The sequence below is a fragment of the Manduca sexta genome, unplaced genomic scaffold (genome assembly GCF_014839805.1).
Source record: "Manduca sexta isolate Smith_Timp_Sample1 unplaced genomic scaffold, JHU_Msex_v1.0 HiC_scaffold_96, whole genome shotgun sequence".
NCBI lineage: Eukaryota > Metazoa > Arthropoda > Insecta > Lepidoptera > Sphingidae > Manduca > Manduca sexta.
The window spans coordinates 326-15,698 of record NW_023595805.1 but is presented as its reverse complement, the minus strand read 5'-3'; the positions used below and the strand labels follow the sequence as shown (position 1 = coordinate 15,698).

General features: G+C 34.3%; 2 protein-coding genes across 2 annotated transcripts; one reads left to right on the top strand and one right to left on the bottom strand.

The window, feature by feature from the left end:
* Nucleotides 1–3,461: 3,461 nt before the first annotated feature.
* Nucleotides 3,462–6,654, top strand: LOC119193725 (mediator of RNA polymerase II transcription subunit 24-like). Its single transcript, XM_037447348.1, has one exon. The coding sequence runs from the start codon at nt 3,645–3,647 to the stop codon at nt 6,582–6,584; it is 2,940 nt and encodes a 979-aa protein (XP_037303245.1). The 5' UTR covers nt 3,462–3,644; the 3' UTR covers nt 6,585–6,654.
* A 200-nt stretch (nt 6,655–6,854) lies between these two features.
* Nucleotides 6,855–9,259, bottom strand: LOC119193724 (neuronal PAS domain-containing protein 4B-like; the record flags this gene model as incomplete). Its single annotated transcript, XM_037447346.1, is given in 3 exon segments — nt 6,855–7,678; nt 8,059–8,669; nt 8,933–9,259. Coding segments are annotated over 3 exon segments (1,018 nt in total), but the record flags the coding sequence as incomplete, so codon positions are not given.
* Nucleotides 9,260–15,373: the final 6,114 nt, after the last annotated feature.

Sequence of the window (15,373 nt, the reverse complement as noted above, 5' to 3'; positions counted from 1 at the left end):
TCTCATTCAAATATTTTTTTTAATTTAAATAGTCTTTCACAAGCTCTTTTCAATCGTCATGAATCAACCACTTCGGAACGTGTTATCGCTGTGAATAAGAAGTGTAATTGGCCTTCGTTTTTTTTTTATTATGAATTCATACTGTATTACCTAGCTGTAAGTTTTCCAAATAAATGAAAATAAAATAAAAAAAAAAAACAACGTGTAAACACAAAGCAAATTATATGAGTTAAAAATTTCACTCCATGATGGTTATCATAAATAGCTTTTTTACTAGATGTACTAAAATAGTCGATAACACAAGGTACAAACTCTAAATTAAGAACGTATACATTGTTAACAGCGGCTTTCGTTTCACACCTAAGTACTCGTCTAAATATTCATACACGCTTAAATTTGATAAATTACTCCTATGGTTTTAAATGGTGTCCGATTCCAATTTCTTATATGTGTCATTGATTATCCAAGCATACCTGTACACAAGTTCAAGGACCAAGAATATGAGACAATTCGAAACCAGTCACTACCGGGTAAAAAGTAAAAACACATGTTACACTATTACTTACCTTGATCCTTCATAACCGCAACCGCGTGAGTCACACCGCGCCACGGACTAGGTAAGTCCAAGAACACGGCATCCGCCTTGCCTTGTAAGTCTTCGCCGAAGCCCTCCTCAAGTACGTCCCTGTGTTGTGCCTATAATATTTTTTTATTAGGCCAGCTTTTTTTAAACAATTCTTATTCGCTTATTGAGAATATACTACAATTATAAGACTGTACGTTGGATTGAGGGGCCACTCTCGAATGAAAAGATACCAAACTTCCCGAAGCCAAAACGCTACATATTAAACTATCGATGTCGAAGGTATGATCCATGGAAGATTCGGCGAGTTTTATTTATAGATTAAACGGGATGACAGGGCAGACGTTTCGACCTGGTAACATATCCCGGTATATCGAGACAGATGACAACTTTAGTACAAGGGCTATAAATTTTTCAGATTGTTCCAGATGGACATAAAAATTATAGTCAATGAAGGAAAAGCTACAATAATACATACCGTAACAAAGTCAGCAAGCCCATGCTCTTCAAACTCCTCCGTTGCTACTTTCGTCCGATGTTCGTGGAAGTCAAACGTGTACACGTGACCATGGGGCCGCACTCGACGTATCAGAGCGTGGGTCAGGGACCCACTGCCCGTTTGATTGAACAGTGATTATTTACTTTTACTATGTTTGAGGTTGCATTTTTTTTTATGGATGCCTGGTACATATTGGTATTTATTTATTTTGGTACACCATCAGCATAATATATTATATCATAACATATTAGTATGATTGATAGTAATCAGTTTGACTTGGCCATTGTTAAACACGAATCAAGATGTTGTTTTATGCCACCATATTCTGATTTAACCAAATGCCTTCAACTAAAAATGTACATGAGTTCATGCCTTTATCCCTAATTTAATGGTTAAAAAAGTTTTAATCCACGCCAATAATTCCTAATTTAAACAAAACTAATATTAAACTTACCAGCTTCAATAACAACACTTCCCGGAACCAAATCCAATTGCAACATAATCATACTGATATCAGGAGTGTATATTATTTGTGTTCTATGAGGGAGCGTCAAGGACCAGAGCTCTGGAGTCGGCTGTAGTACATGGCCCCATCCTTTTGATAACTCAATCTGTTTTTAATATTGTTTAAGAGTTAAGACATTATTTTATGTATGTATTAGCTTTTGTTCGGGGCTTAACCCTTGTGAAGGAGTTTTCCAGGATTTTTATTCTGACTTACTTGATATGTATCGTTATATTATGACCAAATTACACACAATCATTATAAATTCATACATCCATCTTCACAAACTTCCGCATTTATAATATTAGTAGGATGAGTGTGTGTCAAAAAATACTAATAAATAAACTTGAAATTCAATGTTACTTGATAAAGAAAATATTGTATTAATAATATAATATAATAAATTTTGTTATATTTCTTTTTATTAAAATGTTTTTTGTTTGACACTTGCAAACAACTTGTAGATCACACACAAATATTGAATATACTAAAATAATCAATGGGTTGTAGGTTTAGAAGAAATATTTTTTATTTAAAGAACCCTTTTAAGTGCATTGATAACTTTTTTGTAAGTATTTGATTGTATTATAGATTTATGACTATTTTCAAATTCCATCATCCATAATGCTTAATGATTTTTTATGTTTATGCGAATGTTAGACACACCACCTCATAACCACAAAGGTTGCAAAGTTCTTGAAATGTTGGGAGTAAAATTATAAAATAAAAACGGCAATAAAATCTGCAATATGAATTTATTTTAAAATCCACAGTGCTTTTTAATGATAATTAAAGGGTTTTACAACCACTTAGCAACATCTCACTTTCCACAGTAAATATTATAAATTTGAAAGTTTGCATGAGTTCATGAAGTGATTTAGGCTCTCAATAATTAGATATTTCGAGAAAATTATTGCAAATTTACCAATATATTTATATTATATATTTTCTTAATACTAATATCTAATCAGTATGTTATCATATGTTGGAAGTAATAATATAGAAACTATCTATTATCCCGCAACAATGCATAATGGGACTCTTTAGGATTCCTGTATGGCAAAACCTAGTTTTAATATATTATTGAATAAATATAATATAGAAAATAGGTCTTGTAGAATATTTTCACTATTATAGGACTGGTACTGTAAAACATAGAAAAAAAAAAAAAATATTATTGTAGCCGGTGAACTATCACCGCTATGGTTAGAGTCCAGCTTTGACCCCATTTTAAGAATTATGTAGCTTTAAGAATACTCACGCGAGACCCATATTCAGCTCCAATTAAGTTTTTATTTTTAACGCGCCAAACTGTGTTTGAAACACGTTTTCAATAATGTCACCTTTTTATTTTTATTTCCGGCCGGACTTCTATAGCGTATATCGTATTACTTAAATACACTATCACTGTATCCCCCTCATCAATTTTCTGTTTATAATTACGGAAACTCATTTTAAAACTTTTAACTTTACTTGTATATTTGTAAACAAATCGGATATCAGTAATCGGACAGGTTAGATTTTTGACAGAACGACACGGCGTTATCACACAATATTTACGTTTTATTAGAAAATCAACAATTGCGTTTTGACCAAATATTTATTAAAGAATAGAATAAATGAATATGATTCGGAATCAGAAATAAAATTTTATAGAATTAAATATTTTAGAGATATTTTTAAATAATCAATCTTCTAGCTTATTGTAAAATAAATGCCAAAGTATCATGTAGCGGCTAAAGCAGTTATATAACGCAGCAAAGTTAATAAATTTTCCCATTGGCTGTTTGAGATTATACCTTCTATTACAACCAATTGAAACTGTTTCCTACTTTTGGTTTCACTTCAAGTTACATTTGGCATCAAATGTCAATTTTTGACAACACAAACCTAAGCTTGTTGAATATTTCGAGAAATGTAATTTATTTATAATAATAAACTATTGTGAAAGGAAAACTAAATGGAGAAGATTTGATAAACAGACAGCGTGGCAGTGCAGACATTTCGTGTCAATGAATAGAGTATTTTGGTACCAAAACTCATAAACAAATGCAATAATGGATGCGTCTAAGATTACGAGCAAAACGAGCTCATTGAAGGCTCTAATTCTCAAAGCTTGGAGGGAACGTTGGACTGATATACAATGGGGAATTAATATCAAGACTATTTTACCAAGAGGTGTTAGTGGAGACCTGTATAACCTAGCTGATTGTATATTACAACAGGCTATGGTAGGATGCGGTGCTAATCAACTGGTTATTTCATATTTAAAACATTCACTAGCTTCACATTTGGTGTCTTACGCGGCCGTATTACAGAGGATTGCGAAATTCGATGCTTTCCACAAACCGCACTGCATTATTAGCCTCCTGGAGTTCCTGGAAAGTTTCCTGGACAGTATAACATGCAGGGGAAAGATGGAGGAGGAAGTGCTGGCGTACGCCGTATCGTCAATAATATTATGGTTGTTGCAAGTCTATCATTATTCACTCACCAAATATCCATCATCCAACCCGATACAAAGTCAGGATCTTTTGGAGAAGTCAACATCACTTCTTAATTCAATAGTAAACACAGACTTTCTGCTTGCGATGTTCTATTTGGCTAAACAGAATGATCCAGATGAGTATAACGAAGTGACCAAGAAGTGTCAAGAAACCACCGCATTTATGATGATGAATACCCAGTTCAAAGCTCCAGCGACTATTCATGAAACATTGCAAAAGATCTGCAACATGGAGATTGATAAAATTGCTCCGTTGAACAACAAACCAGAGCCTGTTACATATTGCTTACAAGCTATGATAGCCATAAATGTATTAGCTAACCCCAGTGCTGATATGCAGCAGTTCTCCAGCCAACTCCTCATGGTGCAAAGGACCAAGGGTTACTCACTATCTAGACTGTATTGTGAACTGATTAGAGCCTGTTTCATATCTCTCAATGATTCTAGCAAGGATGCTTCAAAGCAGGCACTATGGGCTGCCTTTACATTCCTCAAAATACCACAAGTCATGAGCTACCTCCATAGTGTGTGTGGTACAAGCAATAAAGAAAGTGAATTCTCGTCAGAAATGGTAGAAGCATTTGAGAAGTTACTACAGTCAGCTCCTTTGTTAGATGTTGTTGATACAAAAAATTCTTGTAACAGTATTATATCCCTCATTGAGCCACTAGTGAAGCTAAATGTTATGTCTGAAGCTCATTTATCATATTTTAGGCAGAAGAGAGAAACAAAAGATGCGAAATTGCAAAAATTAGAACCCACCGGGCTGCAAGGCTCAGTTCCTTCCTTTATAACCTGTGCCGAACCTACGTTAGCTGGCATTCTGAAGACAATGGGAGGAGATTTCCATAAAACTCAGGAATCTCTGTACGCCATGCTGTGTCAAATAGTAGGGGGCACAACGTTGGACACAATACTGGCTGTTGCCACTGTTGAAGGAAAGTTGAAGCTTTTTGTGTCAAGACTGATAAAGTTTAATGAGTTTGCACTATTTGCGGCAAGTGAAAAAGGTGCCCCACAGACAAAAGTATACATATTTGACATTTCTTTCCTACTTCTATGTTCAATTGTGCAAGATTACGGAGCTAATGCTGTGCTAGATGAAAATGGTGATTCTTTTTTTGAAAAGTGGGTTAGAGAATGTATGGTGCATAAAGGAGTTCACAAATCTCCAGAACAGATCTTACAAAAATGTGAACCACAATTGGTAGATGTATTTATACACCACTTGAGTGCTCCAGAATTTGACTTCAAGAATACAAACATGAAACCCCATGATCTATGCATGAATGTTAGTGGTGCAATAAAAGAAATTCTGTTTGCTTGGGAACAAGGATCCCTATCTGCCTCTGATGTTAAAAGAATGTTGGACTCTTTGAGACATAAAATGGCTTCATTGGCAGTTTGTGCTTCAGTGTGGCTTTGTTCATACATAAATGTTGTCCATCAAGATGCTTTCTTAAAACCTATCAATATGGTTCAACAATTCCTGTCACCACCAAGTGATGCTGAGTTATCACAAAATGATAACTTCAAGGAAAGAGCCACTCTGATGTGTCAAATAATAAGGAAAATGCAATATGACATACATCCGCCATCAGTGCCTAAGTCCAAGGCTTTAGTTTTGACCCACAACATTATTTCGCGACAGCCTATACTAGAACAACTGCAAAGTGTCTGGGAAGATATAAAATCTAGAGGGTATCTCCACATTGATGCCACCCACATTATTGAAAATCTCTTGAATACCACTGGACCTGTTTGGTTTGTCACTAACCTAGTAAGGGAGACACTTAAATTTCGTTATCAAGAGGACCTTGACAGATCTGTCGATATAGTACTTGCTATGTTTCATTTGGATATTGGGAAGTGTACAGAGGCGTTATTGCTTCATGTTTTGCCTCAATACTTGTATAATGCGAAGCTATGCGAAGATTTAGTGGAGCCTCAATCTGCTGTATTGGCTAAACTATCTGTATACAGCATCTATGCCGCACTAGAATCTAGTAATATCAACAAAGCGCATATTTCTAGAAAGCGTCGTCATGATGACTCCGAAGAAATGGACGCGATGTGCTCTTCAAATAAAATGAGAAGACTAAATGATAACACGTCAGATGGAAGCGGAATGTACTATTCGCAGGGGCATGGCAACTCGGATATCGTCCTACGAGAGCCGTTGCTTTCGGCTCTAGATACTTTGTACACTTCTTTCTCGCAATTGGCGGGAAAAAATGGCGAAGTCACCCCCCAAACACATTTTATACTGCAGTTCTTGGTTTACGTAGTGCAGTGTGGACAAGATCGAACGCCGTTCGTATTGCAAAAAATGCCAAGTGAACTAGTGCCAACGTTAATAAAGGCTCTTCCTGATAGTTTTAATATAAGTTTGATTCTGAGATTGTATGATTTGTCCACTGCTTACGGAAGAAAGGATACAGCAAGAGACTTATGCCTTCTCAGAAATATGCGTCTTAGACCGGACTTGTGATAAGAATCTGTTATCTAATGAAAAATAATGTAAATGTATTTTAAATAAGTAAAATAAATTGGAGAATTTACATTTATATTTTATTAATCAATACCTATTTTGAGGGTATTTGAAGTTTACCAATCTGCACTTGGCAGTGTGGCGGACTAAGGCCTAATCCCTCTTAGTAGTAGAGGAGGCCCGTGCCCAGTAGTGGGACAGCATAAAATACAGGGCTGGGACATTGTTATTTTATTATTATTATAATCACTATTTGGGTAATAAATAGACTTTTTGGTTGTAATATCTTTACTTTTCAAAACTCGATCAACAATATAATGTTCATAAATTAATACTACATAATCCAACTACGATAGACATCCTGTTTTAATTTTTACATAGTTACATCTAAAATTATTTTGTACAAGTTTTCTTATCCAAGACTCGAATTTGGACGGATTCGTAAATTTATCGACAGTACAAAAAATTACTTAAATGCTTAGGGATGGTATTTATTACGCGCAATATTTTATAAATAATACACATTTGCAAATGTACTTTTATAAACTACAAGAGGAAAAGTAAGAAAAAGAAATAACTAAATAAAACTATCATGCATCACCTTATAGGCTGGAAATATAGAAGTAGATAGATATATTTTTTTAATGCTCAAAACATCGGTTATAATCAAAAATTTTAAAAAGATGCACAGGTAAAAGGCGACTTTTTGGAACTATTTCGTATTCTAACGTATTATTACGAAGTAAATAAAATACTAGGAAATTAACTTCACCGATATACGATATTTACATCGACATACTTCATATACACAAATCATATGACATAAAGCAATATGTTTCACTTACACTAACTTTATTTGTACAACTCTACAGCAATGGAATGTTTATTTACAATTTATCTAGCACTTTACAAAAAATCTTACATACACAAAGATCACAGGGGAGTTCCAGAGCTTCTTATAAACCTAAAATTAATAAAATTTATTCATACAGGGGTAACAAAATATTGATCTATTTAAAATAATAATACACGATAGGTATTGGTACAGTTATAATGCTGGCTTTTGGCATCCGGCGAGTCTGGATGTGGACGATCTAAAACAAAAACATTCGATTATAATCGTAGAAGTAACAATCTTATTTTCTGAATATTCGAAGGGGATTCGAGAGGCAACAGACTTATTTATAAAGTTGTCAAGTAATTTACAGTAGGTAGTATGTTGTGGCGGCAATATCGACTCCACTTTGATTTTAAAATCAATTTAAACTTCTGTCTAAAAGCACTTAATAAATACGCAATTACATCAATTGTCTCATGTAATGCTGGCAATAAATTACCAGTCCGGTTTTGTTTATAAGTGATAAATTGTAAATTCCAATCATTTTTCCAATGCAATCTATATTTAGCGTTGACATTTTAATTGAATTGACTGTGCCATTAAGTCTGAGAGACAAAATTTACTATTAATACTCACCTATTTGTCTTCTGAGCACATCTTCTCGTGTCGCATTATATGCTGGCGGTGGATTACTGACCCTCATTGATAAACTTAATCTATTAGGATTGCAGTTCTCATCTACTGAACTCTCTCCGCTGTTAGCGAATGTTCTTTGACTCCTATTCCACGTCTGCTGATAGGAACTTTCTGTGGTTACTGTGTTACATCTATTGTTAGTATGAGGAACATATTGCTCTGGTGACCAATCAAACACAAACGTATGACTATAGTTATGGGTGTACGCTGAAGGGGTGCCACTGGGTGTGGGAGGTGTGGTTGTGACGTACGGACTCAAATCTTGATGACACACGTCAGGAACCTTTTGCAGTGCCGATTCTGACCACGTAGGACTACGATTCCATTGGTCAACCATTTCGGTTTCTGTTATGTTGAAGTTTTTCGATCCTGGTCGCCTACTAGCAATAGAACCAGCCGAAACGGCCACTAACGTGTCTCCTGATGTCACCGTGGACGGCGTACACCGAGGAGACATGGAAACCGGCGTATTCGGTTTATCGTCGCTATTTTTTCCTTTTCGTTTCGCATTAGGCTGAATTCTCGTATCCTCTATCCGCATATTGTGGTACCTGAAACAAGAACCTAATGTTAAACATGCGGAACTTCCATCGCAGGAATTATTCAGTTTGCTGTTAGATATGCAAACGAAGGTACTAATTAATAGCATGCAAAACAAAGACTTTGACGGTGCAAGGTCTTAAGTGCAATTACATTGATTCTAGGCCATGCCATTAAATCTATTTCTGATAACGGGTTAAGTTCTATTGTATACATTTCCACGTGTATTGACATTAAATGCCTAAATTGCTGTCTTAATGAGTATTTGTCTTACCTGTTGTCTTGGAGAGAGACGGAATAATCGACAGGCCCGTTTTCGGGTCTCTCGTAAGCATAATGCATGGGGGCTAGATGCGCCGGCACATGGCTTATGTGAGGTTGGAGTCCAGGGTTTGGCATCATGACTGGTTGGTTCCCGTTAATGCAGACAGGAGGTGCTGGGGTATACTGCATCGTTGGTGGGTAAACTTGAAGATCTGGGGGTGGTGGGCCATACATTCTTGTAGCTGCTTCGTAAGCCAGACCGTAGTGGAGTTTAGATTGTACCGCGTAGTAGTGGTAGAGCCACGGATTAGCCTTCATCACTGCGGCTTCTTGTTCACTGTGAGAAAATTGATTTAATTAACATTTAGAGTTTTAAACACTAAGATATAGTCGGATAATTGTTTTATTTAATTAAATGGAAACTATGTCGGATAAAATTAAAATGTCAATGTAAATGTTATTTATCGGCTGTCTACTCTACGTACATAGTTATCAGTATATATTTATGGATGCACACACCTGTTACCTAACATTATACTGAAATATTTTCTTTTAAATAAATAGGCGCATTATAAAATGCGCAAAATACTAATGATACCACAATTGCGTTGTTCAAGACAGCCTGATACATCTTGCGACATTATTAGTTTTACGGCGAACATTGGCACGCAATTAAAATAACGGTGATCCCATATTACGTGAAAGAATTGGCCTCAGCATTACATATAATAAGGACATTGTTACATGGTTTGCCCATTACCAGACACTAGAAAATGGGTTGCACTAAAGTTTAATGTTTATGTTGGGTATTATTCCTTACGCTGTTTGTTGAAAGTCTGTCTTTACGTTTTGTATTTACACAACTCTTAACTTACAATTTGTACTGAGATAAGATTATAGCAAAGTCGATGTTATAAGGTACTTAGTAATGTATGTGAGAATTGCCAATTAGTGTCGTAAATTCGAAAATTACGCGTTCGAATTACAAATCAGGATAAGGAAACAAAACGCTTTGTTTACGTTATTTAATGTAAATAAATATTTATCATTATAAATATTGATAGCTTAATATCTTTATATATAAAAGAAAGTCGTGTTAGTTACACTATTTATAACTCAAGAACGGCTGAACTGATTTGGCTGAAAATTGGTGGGGAGGTAGCTTAGAACCAGGAGACGGACATAGGATACTTTTTATTATATATTGAACAATGATTCCTTGATAAATAGATTACTTTATGTAGTAATATAATGTATTATTGTCCATTACAAAATTGACATACAGTTGTGAAATCTATCAAAATTAAACTTGACTATTGATAATTAAGTGCGAAATAATCAGCACCCAATTACCACTAATGTCTGTTTAACCCACAGTCTTGCAATTATCACGAATTTAACTATAATTGACAGTCATGTAGATTTTCAATTATCTTAGGGAAATGTCAGATTAACAAACATGAGAATAGATAATTCAAACGACAATAATGCTCAGTGACATCGTAAGACACCTTGACTATACTGAATTTGTACCTATTGTAACCTTTAAGTTGCAGCGCTTGTGGCAACCTTTAAGATAGTGGATGTAGGAAAATGTCACGTAGTTGGACTCAGCCCTGGACCTACGTACATTAGTGCTCACAAGCATTTAGAAAAATTTATAAATGTTTTGTTCAATTCGCTTTTAAATAATACAAAATTCGAATTATTTTCCAAAATGCATTGAAGCAATGTCCATGTACTGCGTCGTTTGCAACTTTGATCATTCGAGTCTTTGCAGTTTTCTTGGTAATATTTTCACTTAAAATTGACTTTGACGTTCAGAAAGTAAATTTTACTTACATGAAAATGAAGTATTTTTGTGATTGAATGTACATAAAAGTTTAGATATGTGTTGGACGGCGACAAATCGCTTTTACATTCGCATTAGGAAAGAGCAGATAGCTGTGTGAAGGCTGAGAATACAGAACCAAAGGGCGCGCGGCCATAGGCACGGATTTAGGGACATTAAAAAGAATAATAGTTTATTTTCATAATATGAAAAAAATTACTAATAAAAAAGGCAACTGTAACAGTTAAACATTATCATTTTTCCCTCGTTTACTACTTTAACTCGTCAACGTTACTTAATATTACAAAAACATGATTTGAAAAATTTCAAGATACTGTATACAAAATATTGACTCCAATCGAAATCATCGTTTTAAAGACTATTATAAAAATATTGACTTCGAAATAGAAACCCGAGTCATAATATAGTTTCTTTTCTTATAAAAAGCTCATCAAACTTCTTACTTAGAGATCAAAGCATTACCTAAAAAATCTACAAATTTCTTTCCATACTTTCAAAATATTAGTATTAATGTATGAGTGAAAGAATTAAAGGGGGGTTTAAAGTGAGACCCCCATCAACTCCGTACCTGTACCCTTAACATTTGAACATACGTTCTGCATTAATGAACTTGACCCCGGTAAACTAATGGTGATTTATTACCTACTTAACTTATACGTTTTTTTTTATATTAAGAGCTTTGCGAACACGTAATATCATTAAGTAATTGCACTACAATTCTATCAGTAGTAATCATTAATTATACGGGAAATGTGTCGGTTTTAGATTTTTTACGAATCCTTCGTATTTATTATAATTGTGTTATAAGCTTTTACTCTGTGATTTTCTTAATCATTGCTTGTTACTCCCAAATAAGAATAAAATAATGAAATATAATGAAGAAAATAAAAACCAATCTATCTATACTTATAATAAATCTGTAGAGAGGTCAATTCTGTACATGAAATATATTTCCAAAATAATTATCAGGGGGTGATTAGGGATCAATACTGATGCCAAAAATGCAATTAGTAAAATTTTTGTCTGTCTGTCTGTCTGTATAACCGTTATAGAAACAAAAACTACTCGACGGATTTTAACGAAACTTGGTACAATATTTGTCATACTCCTGTGCTGGTTATAGTATACTTTTCATCACGCTACAATTAATAGGAGCAGAGCAGTGAAGGGAAATGTTGGGAAAACGGGAGAAGTTACTCCATTTTTAAGCTTCCGTCGCGTGTGCAACCTTAATGATTAAAGCTACACAGAAATCATGTATGACGGAAATGTTCTCCTTAAAATTATGTAAAAAATATCCCACGACAGCATATGTCTATCTTTTATGGTTGACTCACAATAACACGTGTAACTCCCGATAGCTTAGCAGTTCGAAGCTTTCTCATTATATTTGTCTACTCTTACGTTTATAACACTCTCAGTCATCCCTAATTAAAAAGTTAACATTATTAAATATTCCATAAAAAAGAATCATAGAAATCGGTATAGAAACACCAAAATTATACATGAAATACGCTAATAATAAGCCATCACGCGTGAATACTAAATCATGCTATAAGCTTCCTTCGATTTCACCAGGATCCCATCATCAGACCCTGACCGGACAATCGGACCACCTGCATACCACCATACATTAAAAAAAACATCCCGACAAATTGAGCACCTCCTCCATTTTTGAAGTCCGAAATCCACGCGAGCGAAGCTGCGAGCTATAGCTAGTAATTACTTAAAACACAAAATTCCTAAACAGAAAAAGACGACCAAAAATCGACCTGTGAATTACAAAATACAACTGAATACCAATTCTAAATGAAATTTGTTATATGAAACCATTCTCATTAACGTAGCTTTTTGCATATTAAATGGGAACACGTAGCGAACCTAATAAAACTCCGGTTGAAGTTAAATAAATCTCGTTAAATCCTATTAGATCATTTGAAGATAATATTCAAGGTTCTCTCGTATAGTAAGTGGCATTTTTTACGTCGCTTGTTATGCATAACCGAGTTGGTAGAATGTTGGAAATCGACTTACGTTCAGTGATGTTTATCGTCGACGGGTTATGTATGCGACTTTTATGATTTGTTTTATGTAATTAAAAAGTTATTTGTTGTTTGTTCCTGTATTTACTTTAATATGAAATATATAGGGTCATTTTTACATTGCGTTATCAAATGAAATCACATACGTATTATCATGAAAATAAATCTACAATAAGTTAGCATAGATGTCAAATAAATAGTGTAAGTTTAAATAGCAATGAAAAGTAAGTTTGTAATGTAATTTTACACTCTCTAATGCAATGTACCACTACTCTAAGAGAATTCGTCGCAGCGGCAACATCACACTTTCAGTCAGAAATACACTCCCAGACACACCATATTCGCACTAAACTACAAAATTATCAAAAAATCAGGAAAGTGAAACCGGGATTTTGTGTAAATATTCATTATTCATGAATGATTCTTGTCACAATGTTAGCAGAGGTAAAGACGAGTATGTGGTTTCATGTACAAACGCAATGTCAAAATGCCTCAATATATATTTTTATTCTGATGGTAAGTATAGATCAGTCCAAAAATTATATTGATCTACGAGCGACCTTGCACATTTGAAATCCTACCGATATGTATTACTGGACATACAACCTAAGAATGAAACATACAGAATTAATGGCTAGAATAAGCCACGATGATAGCATTACCCATATAATAAACGATGGTTCCTTTCTAGTTACGAAAAAAACATATTCAGTTCCACCACACAAGCGTATATCTATCGGAATCACTTACAATTTACCAAACATTCAAATACATGACAGTTAAAGTACCGTATAACAGAACTGTTTAAAACGCATACTTAAGACGTAAATAACAAGAAGGTTTAAAATTCAAAGCCAACCAGTAAGATCGTTCTATATTTAAGTTAGTGACTCAAGTTTTAAGTTTAATCGACAGCAGTTAAAGCAAGCCAGCGCCGCCGAAGCACTCTACGTTGTTTAATTTCGCGATATAATCTCATTAATTGTTATTAACTATTATTAAATGTATTTTATTCTAATATATATAATCGGTGGTGATCATTTTATTAATGTTTTAAGTTGTCTATAAAACATTTTGGTTTAAATAATGTGTAACGAGATCGTTATTTCGGACAATTTAGACGAACGACTTCATTTTGTCGTGAAATGTATAGTAGAGCAGGTTATACGTTTCAAATCTTAATATAAGACCTATGAAATACTAAAGGTTCATATTAAAAATATTTTTGAAGGGATTAAGGAGAAGAAAGAATCAATAGTTGTTAGGGTCAAAAATGTCCGTAGATTACAGTGGCGAAAGGTGAAATTTCCCGAAAGGGAACATATAACCCGACATGACATAAGGTACCAATATGAAAAAATTGGGTCTGCAAATCTCTCTAAAGATATTAGATTCTACATAAAAGGAAGTCGTTCGAAATTGTACACCTGAAGCCGTTGCCAAGACGCCTTTCCACATTCGTTTAGGTTTATAGAAAACAAAGTATGGCAATTCGCACCGCATATCTGCATATTCAAACAACAGCAAAACTTTTAATTTTAACAGCACTATTGTCTGAATGGCACTGAGAACCGTGCCGATATGTGCATATACGGTAAACGTAGAAGCGATTATCGCCCTAATTCATATTGCTTAGTAAACTGACACATGTATTATACTGGACTATACAGGCATAATATTTCTGAACGGTGATATAATAATTTATTATTTACAGAATTATACAATAAATTGCTTTGTCACTTCCATTGTTTGCCGTTTCAACGTCTCAATACTCGGTTTAATCATTTAAACTGAGTACCCATCGATAATAACCTGTCCGTGTATTTTATCATCGCTCAGTATTCTTAGTATCGCGGCAATTTGTGCGTCCGCGCAGGCCGAACGCATAAATCTGCGCGACATGATGTAGGCGGCGCGACACGTTGACAATTTGTTGTCGTTCACTGTATCAGTTATAAACACGTGGTGATATTGCGATGATTGTCGTCACTTGTATGGATTTTAGGTTCTTTTGTTGTTAATTATTTATTTACATTTCCATTGACTTCTAAATCCCTATGGTAAGTTATACAACGATTTTTAATTTTTATTGTACCTAGTTAGTTGCATAGTTTATTTTACGTTGAATTCAATTGTTAGGAGGCAAGATATAGTATGGCACGTGGCTACATTAATGTGCTACACGATGATGTTTATTTCTAAAGTATCATCTTCATAATCCTAACATTCTGGCCACAGGGAGACGCATGCGAACCGAACTGCTAGCAAGACCTATAATGAAGTACATTAATAATAATGAGTTTGTAAAAAGATATTGAACCTATTTTGTATCTATTGTAATTTCTTATTGTTGTGACCTAACTTCGTGATCAAATTATTCTACTTTTCGTTTTCAAAACAATGATTCAGTCTGATTGTTTAAAAGGTGAATGCTAAAGTTCATTGTTATTTTTGTAAATGATTACTTCTTTGTTTAGAATGACTAAGACCGTGACCAAATTTGGATATAGTTTATATTATGCTATGTTTTAAAACTATAGCAATTCATTTTAATTCA

What these genes read in the sequence shown, in the direction of transcription:
- LOC119193725 (XM_037447348.1), top strand. Translation starts at nt 3,645, where the DNA reads ATGGATGCGTCTAAGATTACGAGCAAAACGAGCTCATTGAAGGCTCTA.